The 25,970-nt window shown below is 41.8% G+C and overlaps 1 protein-coding gene across 1 annotated transcript; it reads left to right on the top strand.

Annotated features, from left to right (window-relative positions):
- Positions 1-556: 556 nt before the first annotated feature.
- On the top strand, positions 557-25,067 carry LOC114787900 (oxysterol-binding protein-related protein 1-like). Its single transcript, XM_028975821.1, has 28 exons — positions 557-1,040; positions 1,838-1,923; positions 2,493-2,567; positions 2,803-2,914; positions 2,987-3,072; positions 3,159-3,303; positions 3,516-3,574; positions 4,053-4,097; positions 4,186-4,259; positions 4,493-4,556; positions 4,854-4,958; positions 5,039-5,170; positions 5,362-5,440; positions 6,415-6,521; positions 13,899-14,052; positions 14,805-14,838; positions 14,906-14,962; positions 16,727-16,802; positions 17,014-17,148; positions 17,524-17,621; positions 19,979-20,161; positions 21,391-21,498; positions 21,584-21,673; positions 21,753-21,879; positions 22,327-22,443; positions 22,639-22,762; positions 22,873-22,963; positions 23,924-25,067. Exons 1-28 carry the CDS (start codon positions 917-919, stop codon positions 24,024-24,026), a joined length of 2,790 nt encoding a protein of 929 aa, XP_028831654.1. The 5' UTR covers positions 557-916; the 3' UTR covers positions 24,027-25,067.
- The last annotated feature ends 903 nt before the right edge of the window (positions 25,068-25,970 follow it).

The following is a 25,970-nucleotide window of genomic DNA, read 5'->3' as shown; positions in this document are numbered from 1 at the left end:
TTATCAGACTTACAATCAGTATGTCACGTCCATGCGGGCATGACGCGGCGGGTGTACGGAGAGGAGGACGAAGAGTGACGAGAAGACGTGGAGTGAAGGATGCTTTCACCTGACATCACGAAACAGGGGTTTAATTGTGAATCACAAGACAGGGGAGACATCCGAGACGTAGACACTGGTGAACACGGAACATAACGTCAAAGACCTGACAGCGGACAGAAAGGAACAGGGCAGCTTTATACAATTAACACAGGTGAAAACGATTAGGGAACATTACACAGGACAACAATGAAACTCCCATTTCGGACCGGATCCTGACACAGTAGTTACGGGGACAGTCCCCCCCTGGAGCAACTTTGTGTCAGGGACACAATGCTAGTAAGTGGGGTTTGAACCTGGGTCTTCTGGTTCATATGCGAGTGTACTATCCACTAGACTACTACCACCCCTGCATAGAATAGAATAGAATAGAATAGAATAGAATAGAAATATCTGCATACAGGAATCTACCCAATTACTGTCATCGTTCGGTCTTTACTTTATGAATTTACTTTCAGTCTCTTAAACAGACGACGCTGGTGTCCTGCCTCAGAGACATTTTAGTTACTGAAGCGTTTAAATCGTTTATTCGCGGATACATTGTTGGATGTTGGATTTTGACCTCCCGCATATGAATTCGGTCTGTTTTAAGTTGCATTTTAGGCTAAAGTAACTAAACTAAAGTAGTGACCGAACCGAACGCAAAACTTGCCATGTGAGCACGGCGCTTTAAATAGAAGTAAAGGGGACAAGTCTGTCCTCGCTGCGCGGCGCTGGCGAAGACCACTCGACCGACGGCGAGTTAAAAGCAACTAAAGACGCGTTTGAAACGAAGTACTGCAGATTTGATCGAGTCATAAGCACGAACGAGTCCGCGATGGACCCTGTCCGACTCGAGGAGAAGTTACTGCAGTACGCGGAGGCGGGACAGCTCGGTCCAGTCCGTAATCTGCTCCAAGCCAGGATCAACCAGGAGATAAGTCTGGACATCAACTGGACAGGTAATGTGTGAACACGACGTGTCCACAAATCTTTCAGAATCCCGGCATTATCCCGGTTTTCCGTACTTTTTTGTTGAAGTCAATGGAGTTTTATTATGGCAAGCCATAGGGTCTTTTAATACTTGTGTAATCTCAAAACCAAAACGTTTTTATACCATAATATTGTAATAGAATATGATATCGGCATTAATTATTACTATTACTAGTTGTATAACATCTATTTTCATTTTTTGTCTATTTTTCTGTGTTTATAACTCCTGACATTCAGGACCAGTTTGCTCCCATCTTACCTGATCGACCTGAATATAGATTATTCTAGTCAATGGTGTGTCACCAAGTATTTTTTTAATCTCGGTGAATATACATTTTTTAAAATGCACAATAATGCTAAATAATCATAACTCATAAAAATCTATTTTGTGCTTTTATTTGACACTCATACGGAGCCTCCTCATCACAGTGTGCAGTGATGTGAACATAATATACTGTAATACACACTACAAATATAAAGAGAAGTACTCAAATCTTAGCTTAGTGCAGGTAAAGAGTTGACAAAAACTGTAAGTCATTGTCCTATTTTCATTTGCGTTGTTGCACCAATGAAATAACTATTTAAACCAGCACAGGAATGAAACTATCTTTCATTCATTCTTTTAAATTGCTCTAAGTAGTCTGTATATAGAATGAAGCTTATGTGGTTAAAAAAAAAAAAAAAAGTGCTGCAGGCATTTGTCATTTGTGTCTAATTTATAATACAATGTATATTTTTTAACATTTCAATTTTTAATATTACCCAGGTAAAAGAAGATCTGCTTTTGGATGGACAGCTCTACATTTAGCCTCACACTTTGGCCATAAAGATGTAGTGGAGGAATTACTCAAGGTGAGCCAGACAGTGTACAAGCTGGGAGCTGTCCTACGTACTTATTTCCAATGAGGAAAATAAGTACTTGGCTTTTAATTTTCATTCGTTGAAATTGATGGTTTAAACGCTTACGTTTGGTACAGAAACCATTACAGAGGTCAGACATTTCCTGTAGTTCTTAACCAGATTTGTACACTCTGCAGCACTCCTCAATACAGATCTTTCAGGTTTCAGGGCTGTCTCTGGGCAACATGGAATTGCAGCTCCTCCATTAATTTTCTTTTGGGTTCAGGTTTGGAGACTGGCTTGGCCTTGGCTACGTGTTTCGGGGTCATTGTCATGCTTACTGAGTGAATGAGGTCGCGATACATGACCTCAGCCATCCTCTCCTTAGTACTGTGCAGTCTTCTGTCCACTTGGCAGAAAAGCACCACCAGAGCATGTCATCAAATACTTATTTCATGCAATTAAATGCAAAATATTTACAAAATCATACAATGTGATTTTATGGATTTTTCTTGTATCTACGGTGGGAAATTTGGAGAAAGCAGCGTATCAAGAATTAATTTTCCCCAATGTTCATACAGGCTGGGGCTGATATGAACTTGCAGAATGGCAGTGGGGACACAGCACTACATGAGGCAGCACTGGCAGGAAGAAAGGTGTGTGTTGATTGTCATCACTTTTCTGCACAGGGCACAGGGCACTTCCTTCACTTTATTAGGTGGATGTGCACTCCCTAAGTAGCCCCTAGACTTTGCGTGTCTATAAGTAGCTGTGGATATTTTGTTGTTTCCGTCTGCATCCTTAGCAGGCCTGGATTGGCTGGGCACCTTAGAATTTGAGACTAAAATAGATTTTGTCGCCAATGTTTTTTAATTTGTACGTTCTCTGCAGGAAGCTGTGCTGTTGCTTTTGCGATATGATGCCTGTGCAACTGTAATCAATAGCAAATCCCAGGTCCCCAGAGATCTCACTACAGATGATGAGATAACCACCATGCTGGAAGGTGTGTGAAAGTGTGTGTGCATGTATCACATGTTTATGAGAGAGACACATGCATTCTCTCTGTGTGGAACAGCTGCAGAGAGGCGAGAGGAGAGGAGGCTGGAGGAGAAGCTTCTGGAAGCAGCACGAGATGGAGACAGCACTGTTCTGTCCCAGCTAGTCAGTCAGACGGCATGACCTCTGCCTTGTGTGTTCTGTAAAGTGTGATTGCACATCCTGACTCCAAACCCTGGGATTTAATCAAGTTAAGCAGGAGGAGGCCTCCAGACATCCACTGCAGAGACCTGATGGGAAACACACCATTACACTGTGCTGCCAGCAGGAGGCAGAAGCTGTGTGTGTTTAAACTGCTGAGAAGCGGAGCCAGCCCCTACCTCAGGAACAAGAATGGTATAATCTTGACCCATATCCAGTAGCAAAATTGATTCCATATGGTGATATGAACCATACCGAATGCAAATTATGTGCCTGAGTGCATTTTAAAACCTTGCTGTTAAACATTTTTGTTGCATTTGGTATCTTAGCACAAAATAACATAGGCCATGTGCTGTAATGTTCTTGGTGAGGACTCCATCCCTCACTTGTACATATGATGTTTTCAGATCAGTCTGTGTTTGACCTTGCCAGCAGTGATGAGATCAGACTCCTTCTTGAGGGCACAGTAAGTATTTTTCTTTTCATTAGTTCAGTTTGTGACATTAACGGTTCGAGTTGTTTTCTGGACATAATGTGGATGAATACCTGATAAAGGCCTCATATGAAGGACATGTTAAAAATGAAGTGAGCTGAACGTCTCTAAAGAGAGTGGAAACGTGTATTCAGGCCTAGTTAGTATATGAGCAACTAGGCTGCTGTACAGTGTTGGCAGAACCACTTGGCGGATCCTGGAACTGCCCAGATGGGCAATAATCAAACCCTCTGGGTTCTTTCCGGTGCCAGAACTCCAGGTTCCATGGCTCCATTATAATAAATATGAGCTCAAAAGGATAAATTTAGCTCTTTTGTGGCCTCAGATTGTTCATACCTTTTTCCCATCTGCTTGTCATCATCTTTAACCCTTCTGACTCTATGTTCCTAATCAATAATCAACCTGATTGTTAATAATCAATCGGTAAATTGTTAAATATTCTTTCTTTCAGACTGTGGCATTTTCAGTGTCGAGGTTTGAGGGTCCACTCTGGAAGGTTTAGTTTTATTCTTTAAGGACTGATGATAGACTTACTACATACCTCATTCTAATTCCTTATTGTGATTCTGACCCCCCTCTATTAGAAATCAAACATTTTGGGATGGCGATCACATTGGATTGTCCTTCAAGATGGGGAGTTGTCATGGTATCGTAACCAGTAAGTTTGTTTTAGATTGTAAGACTCTATCCTTATGTCTCAAAATGCACGTGTAATCAAATATATGAATTTACATAAATGAACAGTATTAACGCAGGTGCATTTTGTTTATGTCCTGTGTGGGGGTCTGACCTATGACATGGATATGATATTCCACATAGCCAGAGACACAAAAAATCATTTTGTCTGTGTTGTGTTTTCCTATGACTATGTGGTGTGTCTACTGTGATCAGGGGTGATGCTGCAGAAGGGGTGGGAAGGCAGGGCAGTCAGATGCTTGCCCAAGCCTACTGTACGGTCTGTATCACTGCAGAAAACACCATACTGCACTCCTTACATCTTCTAACTAAACTGCTTATAAGCTTATGAAATGCTGGCGAAGTTTGATTCATAATTATACACTCTTGGTTTTCACTTTGAACGGTTACTGTTTCTTATGGGAGCATTTTATATAGTTATACGTATACTAAGTTGCCCTCTTAGGTTTTCTTTTTATGTTTTATTTTTAAGTTTTGGAAGCATTGTATGAATAATAGTTTCAGAAATTAGGTTTCTAACACAAATCTTTCTTAAGGTTGCTGATGTTTCTTCCAGTTTATTCCCTCAGACAAATGTTCTTTCACCTTAAAATGCAATGATGGCAGTTTCCACTTCTTCAAAGTGTCTTCTCAGAATACCGATCCTGAAGTGACGAGAAATGTGAGAAGAGTTTTCATTTCATCCAGTTAAAAATGAGCATTTGTCACAACTTTAAAGTAACTGTGTGTGTGTGTTTGCAGAAGTGGTTAGATGTGCTTGGGGACCACTCTGCCTGGGGTTCCTTCCACAGCTCAGTGAAGGAGGCTGAGGTCCTGGAGAAAGGGGAAAGAGCTGAGATGGTGTCTTCAGAAGACCTGACCGATGCACTGCTGGTGTGTCTTAAAAAAAATATATACACACACTCTTAAACAAATTGAGATTAAATCACATAAAGAGGGGATGCTCTTTGCTGAACAGATCGAGTTGTTTTCTGGACATAGGTTTGAATCCACTAACATTCAAAATTGCCAGAATTATGTTACTGCTTCAGGTTTACTTTATATTGCCTGTTTTCACATTCCAGGTAGCTGAAACCTGTCAGCAGAAGTTGGAAACTCAAGTGTCCATTTTCCACTCCATGGTGAGGAATGAAGAGAATGAAAGTAAGAGCTTCTGCCACTTTTAAATTATACATATTTTAAACTGGATTTCTTCCCTCTGTTTTTATCATCTTACCAATTAATATTAACTTACAGACCATTTACTCATCAATCAGGCATGATAATAAAGAAAGGAAAAGATGGAGACAGTGTCATGTTATGGACAATATTCTTTTGGGAAAGTTTGTCCTGCATTCATGTGGATGTTAATTTCACCTAAAAATTGTTATAGACTGTCATAACTGAGTTAGGGCAGGAGGCACAATCACAAAGCAATTACATTTATTTCCAAACAAAACATAAATGAAACATTCTATCTAATGAGTGCTGTCAAACAATGCCTTTTTAAAACACATTTGATGTATTTTCTTTATTTTCATGACCATTTACGTTGGTAGATTCTCACTGAAGGCATCAAAACTATGAATGAACACATGTGGAGTTATGTACTTAACAAAAAGTGGAGACCTGACCTCCACAGTCACCGGACCTGAACCCAGTCAAGATGGTTTGGGGTGAGCTGGACCGCAGAGTGAAGGCAAAGGGGCCAACAAGTGCTAAACTCCTCTGGGAACTCCTTCAAGACTGTTGGAAAACCAATTCAGGTGACGACCTCTTGAAGCTCATCGAGAGAATGCCAAGAGTGTGTAGAGCAGCAATCAGAGCAAAGAAACTAGAATATAAAACATGTTTTCAGTTATTTCACCTTTTTTGTTGAGTACATAACTCCACATGTGTTCATTCATAGTTTTGATGCCTTCAGTGAGAATCTACCAACGTAAATGGTCATGAAAATAAAGAAAACACATTTTGGCCTGTACTGTATGTATTAAAAAGATGTATCATTCCATCCCTAAAAAGGAACAGTTCAAAGAAATGTCCTCACTATGACATTGATGTACTGTATCTGCATCAGACGCGCTAGTGTAAGACTTGTCTATGTTACCCCCCCTTTCTCTGTTACATGCGTGTGTCAGACCTGGTGGGACCAGTGTTGCTGAAAGCCAGGGAGGCCTGCGGTCTCTCTGCTGAGAGCTGCTCAGCCCTGCGCATCTGCCTGGACCTGCTTTCCAAGAGACAAGAGGTACCAGTGTGTGTTTTAGAGGAGTTGCTGCCTAAAGTGCCTTTAAGTTCAAAATCTTCTCAGTTTCTCTGGTATAATCTCATATAAAATGTGTTTATATGTCTATAAACATCTATTTTTTAGGAAAGATAATTCGTTTGTGTTATTTGAAATTGAAGGTAGCATCAATCAGTGTCATCAATCAGCGGCATGATTTGTTCAGAGTTGTTCTATCTTGTAAATGATTAAAACCTTCATTATTGTTATTATTATTATTATCAGACTTTTTGCAATAAGTAAGATCATGGACAAAAATTGTTCTGTTTTTTTTTTCATGTACTGGGTTGCCACGGAGTACGGTTGGGAGGGAGTGGTTTGCGGGCAGGTTCAGGACTTATTACCAGCTCTATGAAGAGAAGGGCATTGCCACCAATCCCTTTTGTGCTGAGGTCTGCAGACCGCTCAGTATGGCTCAGCCCAACACGTGCACACACACACACACACACACACACACACACGCAGACGCGCACTTGCATACGTAGTGAGGTCCCATGGCTGTGTGCGCTCACTGGCTGCTCGCTCTTTCTGTGGGGCACGTGACACGTTCCCACTCTTACACTCACACACGGCAGCAGGGACAGAGGAGAGGTGGCAGCACCCTTCATCCAGGCAGGTATATTTACACACACATGCACAGCGGCATTCTGTCTCGGCTCACTGGAAATGCGCTCGGTTTCGACTGTGGATATTTTGTTGTACATTTGTGCGTAATTTGTGTTACTGAACTTGCGTGTGCGTGTCTAGTTTGTGTAGTTTATTTCCTGCACTGGTCAGTGAGGTCATTATGGAATAGTTTTTGGACACAGGGATGAGCACTGAAGGATGTAATTGACCCTTTTGTTTAGGTGTGTGTGTGTTTGGGAGTGCAGTGACCAGGGAACCATTCTAAAGTTGTGTAGCTCCTCCTGAGGTCATAGCGAATTGGTGTTTTCACTGTGGGCCAGGAGGCAGGCTTGTGAGCTCTTTTTCATTACAAGCTTGATGAAGGGATTCGAGAGAAAATGGTGTCTGACTGTGAGAGCAGGTGGAGTGGCGGTGATAATTCCACAAAGCTTTCCAAGTTTTGTCATTAAAGAGAAAAAAAAACTCTTCTGATGCAATATTTATAAAGCGGGTCAGTCGGGTCTGGAGGTGGCCCATCTGCTACCTAAAGAAGGATTTGCCTGATATGCTGTTTGCTGGATAAATTGATAATTGGCAAATGTCTGAGCAAGCATGGGTGGCCAGCTTAGACCAATCAGAATGATCTGTGACGGTGACAAGATTAGCTCACCTTACTTCGGTATAGTGTGGGCGGGGCCACCATTGCCACATTAACCCTAATCCTGTAATTATCATCTCCCCCTCATATATATTCTGATCCACCAAGGGCTCAGGTTCCTGTCAGCTCACACCCAGCTTGGGTGAGTTTTCCAGTCAAGCATTCGGATTCCGGCTGCCTTGTTTTTTTTTTTTTTATCAGATGTGTTCATTCATGCTGGAGCTCTGGGGAAGAAGGCAGCTGCCTCTTGAAGTTCTCTGCTCATTTCCGAAGTGTGAAATCACCATGGTAACCGTCTCCGTATGTAGGACACCAGAGAAAGGGCGGTACCTGAGACGGGACGCTCTCTCTGTGCCGGTGAATTAAGACTGGTGTTAGCCTGGCCACCGCTGACATCCAGCCCTTACCCTGCTGGGAGGGGGTACGGTAGGGAGGCGGTCTGGCGTTGTGTAATATCCCTGCACGCAGAAGCGCCTGTGTTAAGGCCCTGTAATGTCCTCTTAAGCTTCACTAGCTCCGTGTCTTTTTATCCTCCAGCAAGTGAACCCATAGTTCTGGAGAGAGACGCGGGTCTCCTAGGCTTTGAGCTGCTGTTCGCCAACAAAAGATGCTTAAAATAGCACTATGGCCAGTGAGGCGAGAGCAGCACAGCTGAGCGACCCGACCGTCGTCCCATCTCGCCTGTCCTGCCTTTTCAAACACTCCGGGAAATCACTTTATGACCCCTTTACCATGAAACCAGGGGGATGAAGAGAAAGGGGGTACGTTTATGAATATGCAACCGTGTGTGTTATTTATAGACAGCACTTTCCAGCATTGATTACAGAATTCATAAGAATTCAGAATCTGGTGATGTGCTTGTGAGTTTTTACTCTGCATATATTTAAGATCATGGCCACAAATCTTAAACAAATCTCTGACAGTGCATACAATCCAACTGTTCCCGCTACCCATGCAACATCAGATTACGCTGTAAAAAGTGAACACTGGCTAAACTTAAATAAAATTGAAAGTAATCTGTCACACCTAATATTTTAGCATTGTCGTAATGTAAATAAGCAAGTTTTATTGGTTTATTTACATTAAAACAATATTAAAATATTAGGTGTTATAGATTTTGACTGCACAGACTGGGAGATGCAGCCACCTATGACCACTCTGTGGACTTGGAGGAGTACACAACTTCAGTCACCAGTTACATCGGCAAGTTCTTTGCACGGATTGAGGCAGAGATCAGGGAGCCACAGGGGAAAACGACTCCCTCTCCCAACGACCAGGTCCTCTGTCTTTCCACGGGAGACGTCAGGATGACACCTCCGCAGAGTCAACCCCCAGGACCAGACAACATACCTGGTCGGGTGCTACGGGAGTGTGCTGACCAGCTTGCAGACATCTTCACAGATATCTTCAACTCATCACTGAGTTCAGCCATGGTTCCTACCTGCCTCAAAATCACCAACATCATCCCAGTGCCTAAGAAGTCAACGGTGTCCTTCCTCGATGATTACCGGCCCACAGCACTCACACCCATCATTATGAAGTGTTTTGAGTGGCTGGTTCGGAGGTGCATGAAGACCCAACTTCCACAGAATCTGTACCAACTTCAGTTCTCCTACCGACCAAACCGCTCTACAGAAGATGCAATCTCGTCTGCCCTTCACACAACCCTCTCCCACCTCGACAAAAAGACACTTACACCAGAATGCTGTTTATCGACTTCAGCTCAGCATTCAATACTGTCATCCATCAGAAGACTGTAATGAAGTTGGACCTGCTGGGAATAAGTTCTCCACTCTGCAGCTGGATCTTGGACTTCCTAACAGACAGGATTCAGTCTGTGTCTATAGGACATAACACCTCCAAGGTCCTCAGACTGAGCACAGGTTCCCCACAGGGATGCTGCTCAGCCCACTGCTGTTCACTCTGCTGACACACGACTGTGCTGCACAGTACAGCTCGAACCCCATCATCAAGTTCGCAGATAACACAACAGTAGTGGGGCTCATCACCAACAATGATGAGTCTGCCTAAAGAGAGGAGATAAAACATCTGGTGGATTGTGCCAGAGCAACAACCTGATTCTCAATGTCACCAAGACCAAAGAGATGGTTGTCAACTTCAGGAAGAAACCGACTGTCCCCACCCCACTGCACATCGATAGATGTGCCACTGCCAAGGAAGTTTCTGGGTGTGCACATGACTATCCTGGAGCCTCAACACCACCTCCACCACCAAGAAAGCCCAGCAATGTCTGCACTTCCTCAGGAAGCTGAAGAAGGCCAACCTCCCTCCTCCCATCCTCACATCGTTCTACCTGGGGACCACTGAGATGTTCTCTGCTGCTACATCACTGTCTGGGACAGGAAATGCACTGTCGCTGAGCAGAAGGCCCTGCAGCAGATAGTGAAGACAGCAGAGCACATCATCTGGGTTCCACTTCCACCATCTCCCAGCTCTACGAGAAACACCTCATCCATCGAGCTCGGAACATAATGAAGGACTCACCACCCCTCACATGCCCTGTTCTCCCTCCTACCATCTGGCAGACATTCCACAGCATCAGAACTGGAACTGCCAGACACATATCCACTTACAAGCATCCTACATGATGTTATGTCCTGTGTTTCCTGTTCATTGTACAGAAAAGTTTTACTTTTCTCCTGTAGATGTAACCTGTACAGTATTTAAGCTTTAATTTTAGTTAGTTTAGTTTTGTGTGTATATACATATGTATTTTTCGCTCATGATTGCATGTGGGTGGAGGTCTGTGTGAAACATTATTTCAATACATGGTATACTGTTTGAATCTACCTTGAATCTTGAATCTATAATCTTCAATCTTGAATCAATTCCATTTTTTAAGTTTAGCCAGGGTTTTTCAGTGTATGGATGAGTAAGTGAGTATTAATGTAGGTTCTCCAGCCACTCACAGATAAATTGTCTGCTGGCTTTTTTTCATGGAAATTGTTAGAATCTCACATATGAGTCGGCTGCACCGTGCTCTCTCATTGGCTGGATCCTTTCCAGCTGTTGAGGCAAGAGGTTAGACAGCTGACCCAACTCTTCAGAGTTTGGTAAAAAGAGGAGATTTATAGTCAACAGACAAAAGATCTTTACATTTTGGACAAAAAAGTGTCTAAAGGTGAAATAAGAGTTCTGATTCACGTGTCCCCTGTCATGATCACTAGAAAGGATTAAGAGCCAGGTGCAGATGGATCCAGGTTTGTTTATTAATAACCAAAAGCAAACAAGGGAACAGGAGAACTGAGACCTGGAAAAAGGACAAACAACAAGCAGGGTCAGTACTTTGTGGAAAGGATCATGGGAAGCGAGAGGTGAGAGAGGGAGTCAGAAAGGTCATTGTTGGAGCCCCATCAATAGAGAAAAAATTTATTGAATGAAAAGTATGTGTGGTACAGGGGTGTTAGCGTCCTAGTAGGTTAAACATTCAAGTATGAACCAGAAGTTCAAACCCCACTTTTGTGTCCCTGAGCAACACACTCAACCCTGAGTGTCTACAAGGGGACTGTCCCTGTAACTACTCATTGAAATTCACTCTGGATAAGTGCGTCTGATAAAGTGTTCTCATTCATGTAGTCATATGACTTTTAATTGTCACATAACGTTGCTAATCGCAGACCTGAAAGACTGAATCAACCCAAGATCCAAACACTGGCTCCACATGCTTGGACAGTAGGAACGATGCATGATTGGTGCATTGCTTGATCCCTTTTCTCTTCTTATGCACTTTGGAAGAGGGTAAACCTCCACTCTTAAATGCAGAGGACACTTTCACTTCTCATCCCTGCCATTGATGCATCATACTGATGGCAGATATTTGAGTGGCTTACTTGATCCGTCTGGTCTGGTTGCTCCAGCACATCCTCAGGTGTGCTGTTGTCCTCTACGGTGGTCTGCAACTCACCGTAGAACTTCAGGTGTCCAAGCTCCCATATTCTGCTTTGAAAGTGAAAGTGAAGTGAAGGTCATTGTGAAACGCTGCACCACACAACCAAATATGTCCTCTGCTTTTAAACATCACCCTTGGTGAGTAGTGGGCAGCCATGAGAGGCACCCGGGGAGCAGTGTGTGGGGACAGCACCTTGGAGGTGTGGCATTCAAATTGGCAACCTTCTGATTTTGTGTCCATTTTCTTACCACCACTGCCCTCTGTAAAGTGTAATAAAGGCTGGTGGGTCTGAGCATCTGCTGGCCCCCTGAGCAGCTGAGGTCATTTTTGTCTCTAAGGGGTGCAACCTTCTGGCAGTATTTTGAGCACGTGTCTGGGTTTTATACAGTAGGAAATCAATTTCGAAATATACCATTCCATACCATATATTTATAAAGCACTTTAACACAACAAAGGAGCTGAAGTGATGTACATAAAAAAAAAAAAAGTTAAATTACCAGGAACAGGACAGGTTGGCCTGTTTGACACTGATTGGTAGGTCATTCCATAGACGTGGGCTGGCCCTGTCACCTCTGTGCTTGTAATATGACCTAGGAACAGACTATAGTCTCTGGTCTGAAGACCTGAGAGAACAGGGTGGAGTGTAAGAACAGAGAAGGTCTGACTAATAGGCTGGAGGGTTGAGTCAATTTGTAATCAATGATTTTTCACAAGGGGCATACATTCTGTCTTACTCTCATTGAGGTCCAGGAAATTTAAGGTCATCCACCTCTTGACATCAGTCAGACAGTTGAGGAGCGGTTGGATAAAGCACCGCTTGTTTTGCTTAAGCTATACTTGACAATGGTCTGCATTGAAATAAAAAAGAAACATTGTGTTTGTGAAAAAGTAGCTTCAAGAGGAAGTAAGTACAATGAGAATAAAAGAAAGGAGCACCATGGTACCCCCCACAGAATAAAATATATATTAGTAAAACGGAAAGATGATTGCCAAAAACAATCCTACACCAAGATCTGTCATGTAACTTTTAGAAAGGCAGGAACCTTTGAGTTTGTTTTTGAAGACTTTAGTCTTTAATGAGTGCACTAATATATATTTATAAATGGAATAAATGGAAACGAGGTGCTGAAACATCAGATTTGATGTAGAGGGCCAGTGGTCTCAGAGAGATGCCATTTATCCATTTCTACTGGACAACAATTCCTGAGACTCATCCTATATGAATATAATGAGTTTTTATTGTACCAAACAGAATTAAGGTGTAAAGTTGGTACAGCATGTTAAGCCATTGACACCTCCTAATAGTGGAAAATGATGATGCATCTAATCAGGCCATAGCACTTCAACCACAATAATAATTTCTTGCAGAGATAGTTGTGGTGGTGCTGTTATTAATGTTGGAACTGTAGAGACCTCTCACAGTCTCTGCATTTGCACACTGCAGAGTATATGGACTTAATAACACTTCAGTGGACAATTGTCAGGAACAAAGACAGTTCATACATTGCCATACATTGATAACTGCAGTTATTTTGTCCAGGGATCAATGTTTGCTGTTATATTACATAAGGGTTATTTATTTATTTGTTTTACATTAAGGCAAATGAGTTGCATTTATTTTGCTTCTGCTGTGCAACGCCAACTACATTAGTAAGATTAAATTTGAACTGCCACTGCCAGTTAATCCATCAAGAGGTCTGAGTGAAAGAAATCCTACTCTTATTTAATCTCCTGTTTTGCAAAGTATCTTTTATGCATTTCCTTACTTTTATATGATCACATTTCATACTACTACTACTACAAAAAATGCCCTGTCTGTGTGTATTTTGTTAGTCTTCAGCCTCTGAAGCACAGTGCACAGTGTCTTTTTTCCCCCTCAGTAGATAATCAGAAAATTAAGTTCCAAATGCAGACTGGTCATCTTGACACGGCAAGTCTGCTGTAACTCCAAATCTAATTATTTCTTTATATTGCTAATAACAGAAAAATGCTGTCCGGTGACAGCAGAGCAGAGCCATTAATGGTTAATGTGAAACTGATATGGACACTCCTCAATCTCTTCAGCGTTCTGTTTGTTCACCGAGGTCCTCTCAGCCTGGCAGGTTCTGACGCCACGTTGCGGTCCTCGCTCTAATTATCTGTCCCTTCTCCTCGCAAATGCTTACAGGTGTGGAGTTTGCAGCTGGAACAGGAAGTGGAGAAAAATAAGATCCTGACTACAGCACTGAAGGACTTGGCTGCTAAGCGGGTCGGCAGCACGGCCAGGAAGTCCCCAACTTTGAGCACATCCAGTGAGGATGAATTCTATGATGCTATTTCTGGTGAGGAAGACTGTCCTCCTGAAGGGGTTGAGGTCTCCTCTGATGCTTAAACATCTTTAAACTTTAATCAGCCTGCATTTTATTTGAATGCCTCCCAGTGATTAAATCAGCTTGTCGGAAACCAACATCATGCATATAAAATGTCTGTAGTTTAAAATGGTCGCTTGTGATTTAATATTTGATTTTCAAATTTCAAATGAAGATTGACCTGTCCCCATTAGTAAAAGTTGAAATGCTACCTGTTGTGGTTTGCTGCATCATAGAATGCAGTTTGCAGAAGTAGTTTGAACCAACATGAAGGCGGTGAATAAAGCATTTTTGTTCTAAAAAGCATTGTGCCTTTTCATTTTCATGGTTTATTTATAAGTAATATTTCCCAACATTTCCATTATGGAAAGTTTATGGTAGATCTATATTTGAAGGGTTGTTAGAGGATCTAGAAATGAGAGAAGCTGTTCCTGTAATGATCCATCATAGCTATCAGGTATTTTAGCGATTTGAACATTTGCAGCCATGCTGCTGCCTCTCCCGTGCGCCACATTCAGGGTCACATGAGCGTTGAGTCAACAAGCAGGCTCCGAGCCGGCAGGTCTGGTGTCCGATTGGTGCACGGTTCCCCGGGCTGTGTTGAGCTTGGCAGTGGGCGGTGTCTCCCGGAGACTGTGACAGGTAGTGGATGGCGAACTGGTGTCAGGTCTCAGCCTAGTGAGGTGGTGTTTGATGAGCGCTTGCGCTTGTGTTTGTCCCCGCAGACTGTGACAGCGGACTTACCCTGAGCCACTTCCTGTCTGCAGCCCTGGGACCAGCCCTCAGATAAGGACGCCCACGTTTAAGCCCTTGGTGACCCCCTCAGCTTGGCAGGCATGTCAGGGGACGGTAACCATGGCAGCAACGGAAATAAAGGACACAGGTGAGACCCCCCCCCCCCCGCCTCCAGACACCGGAGCAGATGTGTGTTTGTGTTACGGGCAACATGAAGAGGTCCTGTGGCTTCTCTCTGCACAATTACTCGGCTACTTAAATCTTCCATTTCCAGCGTTTCAGGCACCCGCCGGTGTTGCGGTGTATTGTCCGAAATATGAAACCAGGTGTGTCTGTGAACGGCGGGAAACCCACGTACATCCTTGTGTGTGAGTGTGAGAGCGTGACACGCTTCCATTCATCCGTGTACACTGAAGGCACACTGCTCTGGTTTAATCCCAGATCTGGGCCGTGAATAATTTAGGGTGGTGTTTTTACATCAGACGGGGTGGCAGGGATACTGCCTGGCAGTGTGTGTGTGTGTGTGTGTGTGTGTGTGAACATTTTATACATTGTGTTCATGGTAACTGACTGATATTCAGTAGTTGTGAACTGAAGGAACTGGAATTGGAAGGGAAGTGTGCTTGATGTAGCCGATCTTCTGGAACCTTCTGATTAGTTAATAAAGTGGCTCATGAAAGACATGCAGGTGCTGAGGGTGTTCATCAGGCAAGTTGTATTCCTCACTCACTGTTCACACAGGCACACACGCATGCAGGTATCACATGCCTACTGATCGAGGCTGTTTATACAGACGGTGTCAGGTGACCTTCTCCTCCTGGGCTGATTATGGTGCTCCCAATTAGGACGAGATGATTGTAGATTAGTTTACATTTTATTGAGATTCAATGCCCTGGCATTAAAACTGCTCACCTCTGCTGAATACTAAGACAATGATATCAAAGGCCTGATTTCAGCATCCAATTTCACTCGTCCAGTGCAGACATGAAGCTTTTTTCAGTAGTTTCTTTTTAATGGCATTCCATAATTTCAATCAGTTCATTCTAGGCATGTAACCGTACACAGAGGTGTAGCACAAATCTGTGGGCCCTGTACGTAGTCCGTGTGCACTCTCAGTCCTCTCATTCGTCTCCAAGCTTTATTTTAGGCTTTTGGGAAATCATTCCCTTTGTCCCCTTCACGGTTCAAAAAATCATGGTTCAGTACATACCTCGGTTTTGAAATCACGGTTCGATATGGTTTGTTTTTGATTCAGCAATGTTAAAAGAAACAGAACATATATAGTTTCTTTTCCTAAAAAAAACTGTCTTTCTGTCAATGCTGCTGCAGCCTACTAATACAATTTAAGATAAATATTATTTCAGGTAAATAACTAGTAATGAAAGGGTGCATGTTCAGAAACTGTACAACAAAAGTCTGTATTATTATTAACTTTTACTAACCATTTACTAAAAGAAAAGTTTTTTTCAAGACATCAAAAAGGGGCAGGGCTTGAATCAGCCCATGCATCATATGAAATGAAGGTACAGTATTTACTTACAGTATACAGTACAGAAGTACAGTATCTGGACATGATTTCTGTTATGTTGTGACAGGAATATCTAAAAAAGTTTTTATTCAGGATTTAAATATTGAATTTGTGTCTGATGCCCGAATATTTCTTGGCAGGTCGTTCCAAAGATTTGCAGCTCTATTCATTAATATCTGATTGGTGCCAGATAGTACAGAATTCTTTCAAAGGTATCTAAGATTCTGGCACATTTTAGCAGCATTGTACTCGAATGTACGTTTTTCGTGATATGAGCTGGTGCCCATGAACTGCATCATCCAGCAAGTGTGAGCACAGTAAGAGTGACAGCTGCAGCTCTCACCATTTTTTCATGCTCTCATGCTTTTTCCATTTCTCCATCAGAACATCTTTGCCAGCTCCCATGTTCTCCAGAAATGATGTGTGCATCTGGAGCATCTTGAAGAAGTGCATCGGCATGGTGAGCTTAATATAATAAAATTAATCACTCTCCAAAACAGAACCACTCACGCCTAGACTGACATCAGTGGCAATGTAACAACTATTATTCACAAAGTATTCAATCCCGTATGCCCCAAGGCTAGAAGATTTAGAGTCCATAATCTGTGTAACCTGGCCAGTGTTATGGATTGGCCTCGAGGCTGCTGTGGATTTGTGTCTTTGCCCCTCAGGAGCTGTCAAAAATCACCATGCCAGTGGTGTTCAACGAGCCCTTGAGCTTCCTGCAGCGCCTGACTGAGTACATGGAACATACATACCTCATCCACCAGGCCAACACCTCCTCCAACTCCATAGAAAGAATGAAGGTGCTTTTTATGTTCAGTGAATGTGGATGTGATTTATCAATATTTTATATCCCATTACACTATTAGCTGAACCAGACTGCATACGTGCCAATGGACACAATGTGTGGGGGACATTTCACAGTTCTGTGTGCAGTGGCAGGATGGGGGTGGCCACAAGCAAGTTGTTGGGATGAAGTGCATACTTTCAATATTTAAATCCATATCTAAAAAATACATTTGGTATATTAAAACCTTGTGAAACCTACTTAATTTCATAACTTAAATGATCATGCAAGCATTTTTTTATTTTTCACTCATATAAAAAAAAAAATTCTTTGTTGGGGTAGCATTAATTGGTAACTGTGTATTGTTAATGCTGCATTTTACTGTTTGCAGTGCATAGCTTCATTTGCTGTATCTGCAGTGGCATCGCAGTGGGAGCGGACAGGGAAGCCCTTCAATCCACTGCTAGGAGAGACTTTTGAGGTTGTCAGGTTGGTGCCAATAAGCAAATCATCTAATGTTCAAAGTGATTATTCAACATTATGTGTTTTGGCACAGGACCTGCACTACATCACATTCCAAATGATTATGCAAATAGCTAATATTAAATATAATTTGGTTTACAATTAAACACATGGATGGTATTGTGTCTACGGTCTCTTTGGGTCACTGACATGAACCTCAGACACCTGTGGTAAGGTGAGCCCAAAAACCTACAGGAGGACATTCCACATTATTAAACAGACCACCGAAAAGCATCTCTCTGCTGACAAAAATCGTGAAGTAGTAGAGTGCTTATGACAAGGTGTGAAAGCTGTACAATGAAGATGTTTCTGGCAGACAAATATATTGGATTAGGAGAGCAGCTGCCATTACAAAGCAGCAAACAACTATTTGAAGCTGCTGGTGCCTCTGGAGTCACACAAAAGACAAGTCGTAGATTCTTGCAGTTATGCATAAACCTTCTATTCGGCTACACCAGAAATGGCTGCAGTGGGCCCAGAAATACATGAAGACTCATTATCATAAACAGTTTTGTTCACTGATGAATGCCATGCAACTCTTTCCAGATTTTCCACATGGATGGAATGGTTGATGGTTGGTGGATGACCGCCATGTCCCAACAAGGCTGTGACATCAGCAAGGCAGATTTTTCAGTGTTGGGCCCTTTAGAGTCCCCAAAGGTTTGAAAATGACATCTGGCAACTATGTGGAGTTTCTGACTGACCACTTTTTTCCATGGTACAAAAAGAAGAATCGTGTTTTCCCGTAAAAAGGGTGGTCATCCGAGATTGTGTTGACCTTGTTAATCTGACTCCATTCATTATTAACAATGTATTTGAACTCATCTGATGTTACCTGGAGATACAGAGGCATGGCACAATAGCAGTTACAGGAATGAACAGTTTCTAATTGAGATTATTAGATTGTTATTGCATTTGCATGGAAGGATTCTCTGTAAAATGGTACCGATGTTACAGAAAAAAAACAAATTAGTGAAACGGAAAAAGAAAGAGACAGAAAGACCAAGGAGCCAAACTACAGAGGGGTAGCCTGGACCTCAGAGAAGCAGGGGGAAGCAGGAGAGAAAAGCCCAGAAACTCTGGAATGTCACAAGACTCTGGTGACAGTTGAGAACGTGGAACTGGGTTTAATCAGCGCCGACCTGGTGTTTGTGTACTTGTTGTACTGTTGTACGTTCGCTTCTTTGTGCCTGACCGCAACTGGATTAATGGTTTCTTGCAACATTCGCTCTTTCAGTCATTTGTTGCCCTTTTGGCCACATGGTGACAGTCCTTGTTTGTGAGGGCGAGGCCACAGCACAGAGATAAAATTGGGGGTCTTCATTAACACATGATACGTCATGGACCTGGAATCTCCCAATTACATTCTGTAACAAAATCATCTCATGCTGCAAAGAATACCTCTGCATCATTGGCTACTATTGGCATGATGGAGAGCGACTCATGGTGTGGCCCCCATCCTCTCCCGACTTCAGTTCTATTGAGAACCTTTGGCGCAACCTCAAATAAAAGTATGAGGGTGGGAGGCACACTGTAAAAAAGAAGGTTGGGAGAAAGCTTTTTTAAGTTTAAGAGGGAACATTGCAATTCTCATGCAAACAGCAGCTCTGAAAGGCAATTCTAACACACACTGCAAAAAATTTCATGCAGAAACTCTAAAGACACACAAGGTCAATGGATGCAAGAATTGCGCAGTGACTATGAAATAAAGGCTGTTGTGGACCTCCTAATGCTGCAAATTCCACAAATGACCATTTTCAGTTCTTATAAAATGTTTTGAAATCTGTTGTGTGCAATACTTTGGAACATTTTATTTATTTATTTATTTATCCTGTTATCATTGGGAGGTTTGCTTAGTAGCATTGGAATTATACTCTAATGGCTGATGCCTTGAAATGACCGTCGTTTGCATTGAATATTTAGGAAAAATATCACTTGCATAATATTTTGGAATGCTGTTACTCCTTTAAAACTGTTTTACTACTGAAAACACCAATAGGAGACCCACATCTTTATGGAAACAGTTGGTAGCTCACCATATTCCGTGCCATTGAAAGAATAATGTCAATGATCATCAGTTGGCTGATTATGATGAGTATGAATATACACACACTGTTATACTACATTATATACTACATTAAATAAGATTCTTCTCAGTAGAGATGGTGAAGCCTCTCTGTACAGACTGAAAACAACCTCTTTAGGCTGCTTTTAGATAATGTGGAAATTGTAAAAGGATTATTTAAATTAAGAAGTGCCAAGTATGAGCACAATAGACCAATAATAAATAAACAATGCATCCGACTTTCTCCTGTATCAAACAGGGATGATCTGGGCTTCAGGTGGATGTCAGAGCAAGTGAGCCATCACCCACCTGTCAGTGCCTTCCACGCTGAGGGCGTAAACAGTGACTTCGTGTTCCATGGCTCTATCTACCCCAAACTCAAGTTCTGGGGAAAGAGTGTTGAGGCGGAGCCTAAAGGTATCATCACACTAGAGCTGCCCAAGTGAGTCCGGTTATTAATTTTACTGCTCATATACTCCCCCTTTAATGCACCTACCCTTTATTTACGCTGGTGATAAAAGGAAAGCACGCAGGTTCTTGTCGCTGTCATAAAGCCGAGGCAGAGTATTTGACCACAAAATGGTCCCCTCCCCTGCAGGTAAACACGAAATAATCACACACAAAATAGTGTGAAGCCGTAATGAAGGTAGAGAAGAACGTAAAAGTGAAAAATGTAATTCCTTGTTATGAACAAGTACAAGCAGAGCTAAATCCATTCATACTGAAAAGTCCAAAATATGGGCAAGTTATTTTTATAATTGCAGTTTTGACATTTCACCAGTCCAATTTTCAAATATGACCTGAAAAGATGACATGGCATTTAGCTGACACTTTTATCCAAGCAGGTTTCCCCTGGAGCAGCTACACTGCATCCTTTGACATAATAGACTGGATAAATATGATTTGCATTTAAAGAGAAGAATGAAAGTGAAGTGTTTGTCACACGTGATACACAGCAGCACAGCACACAGTGCACACAGTGAAATTTGTCCTCTGCATTTAACCCATCAACCTGAGTGAGCAGTGGGCAGCCATGACAGGCGCCCGGGGAGCAGTGTGTGGGGACGGTGCTTTACTCTGTGGCACCTCAGTGGTACCTTGGCAGATCGGGATTCGAACCTTCTGATTACGGGGCCGCTTCCTTAACCACTAGGCCACCACTGCCCCCTAGAATGGACTGAACCTAGAATTAACAGCAGGAAACACACAAAATACATACATTCATGTGGTTGATTTTTCATTATGAAATGATCACCACAAAGAAGTATGCATTACAAAAGTGCAAGTGATTGTCATTGTGATTGTCATTGTGATTTTCATGAAACACCGAAGCACAGCATACAGTGACACAATGAAATGTGTCCTCTGCTTTTAACCATCACCCTTGGTGAGCAGTTGGCAGCCATGACAGGCACCCGGTGTGTGTGGGGACGGTGCTTTGCTCAGTGGCACCTTGGCAGTTTGGGGATTCAAACCTTCTAATTACAGATCCACTTCCTTACTCACTATGCCAGCACTGCTCCTCATTTGCATATTCATAATCAGGTGCTCTCGTACATGACAGTGAATCATGATCATTCTTTGCAGTTTCTATCTGAAAAGTACGATTGTATGAAAAACAGACAATGCATTGAATATCAAGCCTGGTGGCGACTTTTCTCTCTTACACAGGCACAATGAGGCATACACCTGGACCAACCCCACCTGCTGTGTGCACAACATCATTGTTGGGCAGCTGTGGATCGAGCAGTATGGCAATGTGGAGGTCATCAATCACAAGTAGGGGTTTTTAAAAAAGGGGGGGAGCACTGATGGAACGGAGGAAGCTAATCTAAATGGAAACTGGCCGTCTTTATTTGAACAGGACGGGAGAGAGGTGCATTCTGACTTTCAAGTCCTGTGGTCTTTTTGGGAAAGAGCTGCACAAAGTGGAAGGATACATCCTGGATAAAAGGTATTTCATTTGTTCATTTATTAATTCATTCTTTCTGTGTCCTCTCCCACCCCCCTAATCCACGTTGTGCTGTGTGCAGCAAAAAGAAGGTCTGTGCAATCTATGGCAAGTGGACTGAGTGCTTGTACACCGTGGACTCCGCCACATTTGATTCTCACAAGAAAGCAGACAAGAAGTCTGTGGAGGAGAAAAAGAGTAACAAACAGGTGCACCGCTGACACACGGGCATGATGGGTTCAGATGGGTTCTTCAAATGCTGTTGGTTTTTCATTGCCACAATCAGAGAAAAATAATGAACTTATTCCCTGTGCTGGATGGAAGGTTGAGGAAGTGGAGCACATTTTCAGACATTTTCATCAGTTACAAAGTAAAGCAAAGCAAAAGCAACACATGTTGGTTTTGGTGTGATTAGGGTTAGAGCTGAGCTGTCTCTGAAAGCGCAAAGATATCAAAATCCATTAGAATGCATGGTCTGATATTAAATCTCACTATAAATGGCTGTCATTTAATCTTTCAGTATTTAATATTTTTTATTAATGCCAATTAGTCACTGTGTCTTCATTTTTTTTTTTTTTAGCAAGGCCTAGTTTATTTTATGTATTACTTATCATCCATTATTTGATCTTGTGCTGAATGACATGGTTTTGTTCCAGAGCAGTGTAGATGAGGAACCAGAGGAGATGCCCCTCCCAGAAGCTGAGACAGTGCAGGTCATCCCTGGCAGTGAACTGGTGTGGAAGATCTCCCCCCGTCCAGCCAACTCGGCCCAGGTCAGTCAGGGCTGTCGTACTTCATCCAAATGAAGCCACATTTAGACCGGCAGCAGGGGAAATCATGGAATGGATGTAAATGTGAAAGATTAGTGACATGAGACCATATTTCGGACTGATGTTCTTACAGACAGGCCTGATACCTTATTGAAATGAAAATGAAACACACCACATGCCCTTTCTGCTCTTCCACAGTTCTATGCCTTCACAACATTTGCCATGCAGCTGAACGAGATGGATGAGAGCATGGAACAGGTCTTACCCCGAACAGACTGCAGACTCAGGCCTGACATACGAGCAATGGAGAACGGGGACATTGGTACACGGAACCGACACTAACATTTACTCAGCAGCAGTAATGAATTCCAAATTGCCTCTTTGGGCATGACGTGCTCTTGTCGGACACTTAGAATGTGGTTGTGTCTGCAGATAAGGCAAGTGCAGAGAAGAAACGTCTGGAGGAAAAGCAGAGAGGTGCAAGAAAGAACCGCTCTAAATCCAGTGATGAGTGGAAGACCAGGTAAATTTCCGCTTTGCTGCAGGACTTTGGCAGATGATGGAGCCAGTTTCTGCTAGTGTTTATTTGTTAAGGAATTGGAGTAATAATTAGAATTATTATTTAATGTATTTACAGTCCAGAGCCTAGTCTCATTTTCTTTTATTTGACAGTAATGCGATTGGTGGACTTTATCCAAAATGATCTGGAATAACAAAATTTTCAAACTGGTGTAAAAGCACATGCATAAAGCATATGACACATGCAAACATCATTAAATATCATGTTTCTTTCTTGTTTTTTCTATGTATTTATGTATATCCTGAGGAAGCCTTTGGTGTGCAATAGTGAACAAACCCCACACTTAACGCAGAGCACTGTGCTTCAAGAATAGTAGCATTAATGGACTTTACACATTAATGCAGAAATGGATTTGAAGTTGTAAAATGATGACGTCTGTAAAAACGTCTGCAGGGTCTCTCCTCATAACTTCAGATAATAGACACTGATCAGGCTTCAAACCATTGTAATGGTTTGATTACAAATGGTTTGTAATTACAAACCATTGTAATTACATTTTATACATTTGTGCTAATATGTTATTGTCATAAAAATATAATACTATAATTAGCCAATATTGGTGTCTATTGGTGTCTAGTTTTTATTGTCATGTAATTTGTGTGCATTTTCCTATAGGTTGATTTGCATTGTGTTTTTCTGCCTGTTTAATAAGAAACCCCACCTTGGGCCCCAGGTTTGTGCTCAGATTTGTTTGGTATTGGTGCAGTTGCAGTGGGCTTAAGTTTGCTGTGCAGTGGCTCCCTCTACAGGATGGCAGGAGGTTTTTCATGATGCTACTTTGAGTGATTGAGTGTTTATATTGGTGTGTGGATGTATATTTGTATTTATGTGTATCTCTGATATCTCTGTGTCCATGTAGTAATGCACAGTTTCAGGGAAAATGGATTATTCTCTTCATCCTAGGTGGTTTCAGCAGGGACCGAACCCCCACAATGGTGCTCAGGACTGGCTGTACTCGGGCGGCTACTGGGACCGGAACTACGCTCAAGCACCTGACATCTACTAATGTACTTCACAGTTATAAAGACTGAGCCTCTACCCTACAGCTCTACGATAACAGGGTGTACCTCCACTGAGGTGGAAGCTATGTAGTTATTTCTTATGTACATGAGAAAATATATACTGTAAAGCAAGTTTAATTAAATTAATAGTCTAGCCAGACTCGGTCTGAGCCGGAGGATTGTTAGATTAGCCAGTGGTTTTACTTAAAGCACATTTTTAGGCCTTGATGATTGTGTGGTCACTGATTGTTCACTTTGTGGTTCACTTAAACAGATCTTCCATGAATGTGTCACTGTCCTTGTTTCTGTGAGTATGTGGATGGAATGTGTAGTGTCACTTTCCAAACTAAAGTCCTTTCTGAACTTTTGAGTTTTCATATATATCCCTATGAAGCATAAGAAGATTTTTTACTAGAATTTATGGAAGATGCTTTTGCAATGATGGCAGTTAAAAAAAAATAGTTTTAGAATATTTTTTAAAAAGGGAACAAGCACTTCTATGGTCTTTAAGCTATCACATAAAAAGTTTCCAGGTTTTATTCCACAATCTGTTCTGTTGTGTTTCTACATCTTTCTCATAATAAGGTGCAATTTGCCTTGTTTCAGTGATGCAGTATAGACATTTCTTTATATCTGCTGTATGAGTATTATCGTGTATTATTCTGTGAATTAACAGCATTAGCTGCTGATATCAGTGTGTTGTAGTCACTATATCACACTGAACTGTGGCACACTGTTATTATTTCTGCTTTGTATGTAAATAGTTCTTTAGCGAGAGAAGCATATAATGTAAAATACAGTACCATATTTACTCCATTACCTCTTGTCTCAGTCATTTTAATCACTACTTTTACTATGCAAGCATTCGATGCATGAAACCTCCCCATAGCTCACCAGTCACACTCGGGTACGGTCAAGTATCTGCAGTGTAAAATGCTGTAATGTACCATAAGTTGCCATCTTAGGCAGTTTTGTCTGAATGTGTATGTTCTTACAATATCATGTGTAATTTCTGATCTCTAAATAAAGGCTTATTACAAATGTAATGTGTTATTGATAATTATATCTTAGGGGCGGGCTAACCTCCTGTCCCTCAGTTTATAACCGACCTGCCCACCTGTGTCTGGTGCACTGACCAGTTCGACATATGACAGGTAGCCCTCATACAAATCACCCACATCAATTGGGTACAGTGTTGTAAAAGGAGAAAAAGGAGAAAAATATTATTCATTTGACATTGAGAAAGGACAAATGTAGCAATAAAGAATGTGATCGACCTTTCCTAGGCTTTCCTACTTAAACGTTCTTGAAAACCACATTTTTATCCAGTCTATGGGCAATTGTTACTTCTACACTTTCATGTTCCATATGAATTGAATTAGAAATTAATTGAAATTAATTTGAATTGCTTTAATTACATATACTGTGAGGTAAAAAATGTGAATTATATTTCATGAGGCATAATAATAATACAACCTCCTGAAAATGAAACAGCGAAGAATTAAGAAGAATAAGGGAACTTGTTTATATTCATTTAGCTTCAAGACTGCGTGTTACTGACATCTGATTCTGCTGGGTCGCAGCTAGCAGTTCGGTCTGAAACGTATCATCATAATCCACAAACACACGAATGAGAAATGTACATTATCACAGCAGAAATGACAGGACAAGATAAGAGCATAGATATGCCAGCTGTACAATATAAAAAGTTCACTATACAAATAAATGGTCTGGAAAAAACTGTGAAAAAGCAGTTTGTGAGAATATAAAAAATATCTGTATATACATAAAAACATTGTGAATGTATGTATACATATAATAACTTCATGTACATATATACAGACATATTGCAAATAAGAAAGCAGAAATGGTTTATCGGATGTGTGGTTGTTAGTATGTGTGGTCAGATGTTGTGGAGTCTGCGTATGGCTTTCTTTACCTTTGTAACA

The sequence above is a fragment of the Denticeps clupeoides genome, chromosome 4, assembly GCF_900700375.1.
Source record: "Denticeps clupeoides chromosome 4, fDenClu1.1, whole genome shotgun sequence".
In the NCBI taxonomy this organism is placed as follows: Eukaryota; Metazoa; Chordata; class Actinopteri; order Clupeiformes; family Denticipitidae; genus Denticeps; species Denticeps clupeoides.
This window is presented reverse-complemented; position numbering and strand designations above follow the sequence as displayed.

Bases quoted from the DNA above. Each gene is read 5' to 3' on its own strand.
- LOC114787900 (XM_028975821.1), top strand. From the start codon at position 917: ATGGACCCTGTCCGACTCGAGGAGAAGTTACTGCAGTACGCGGAGGCG. The intron at 2,568-2,802 runs GTGTGTGTTGAT...CGTTCTCTGCAG, and splicing joins CAGCACTGGCAGGAAGAAAG to GAAGCTGTGCTGTTGCTTTT. The intron at 5,441-6,414 runs GTAAGAGCTTCT...TGCGTGTGTCAG, and splicing joins GAGGAATGAAGAGAATGAAA to ACCTGGTGGGACCAGTGTTG.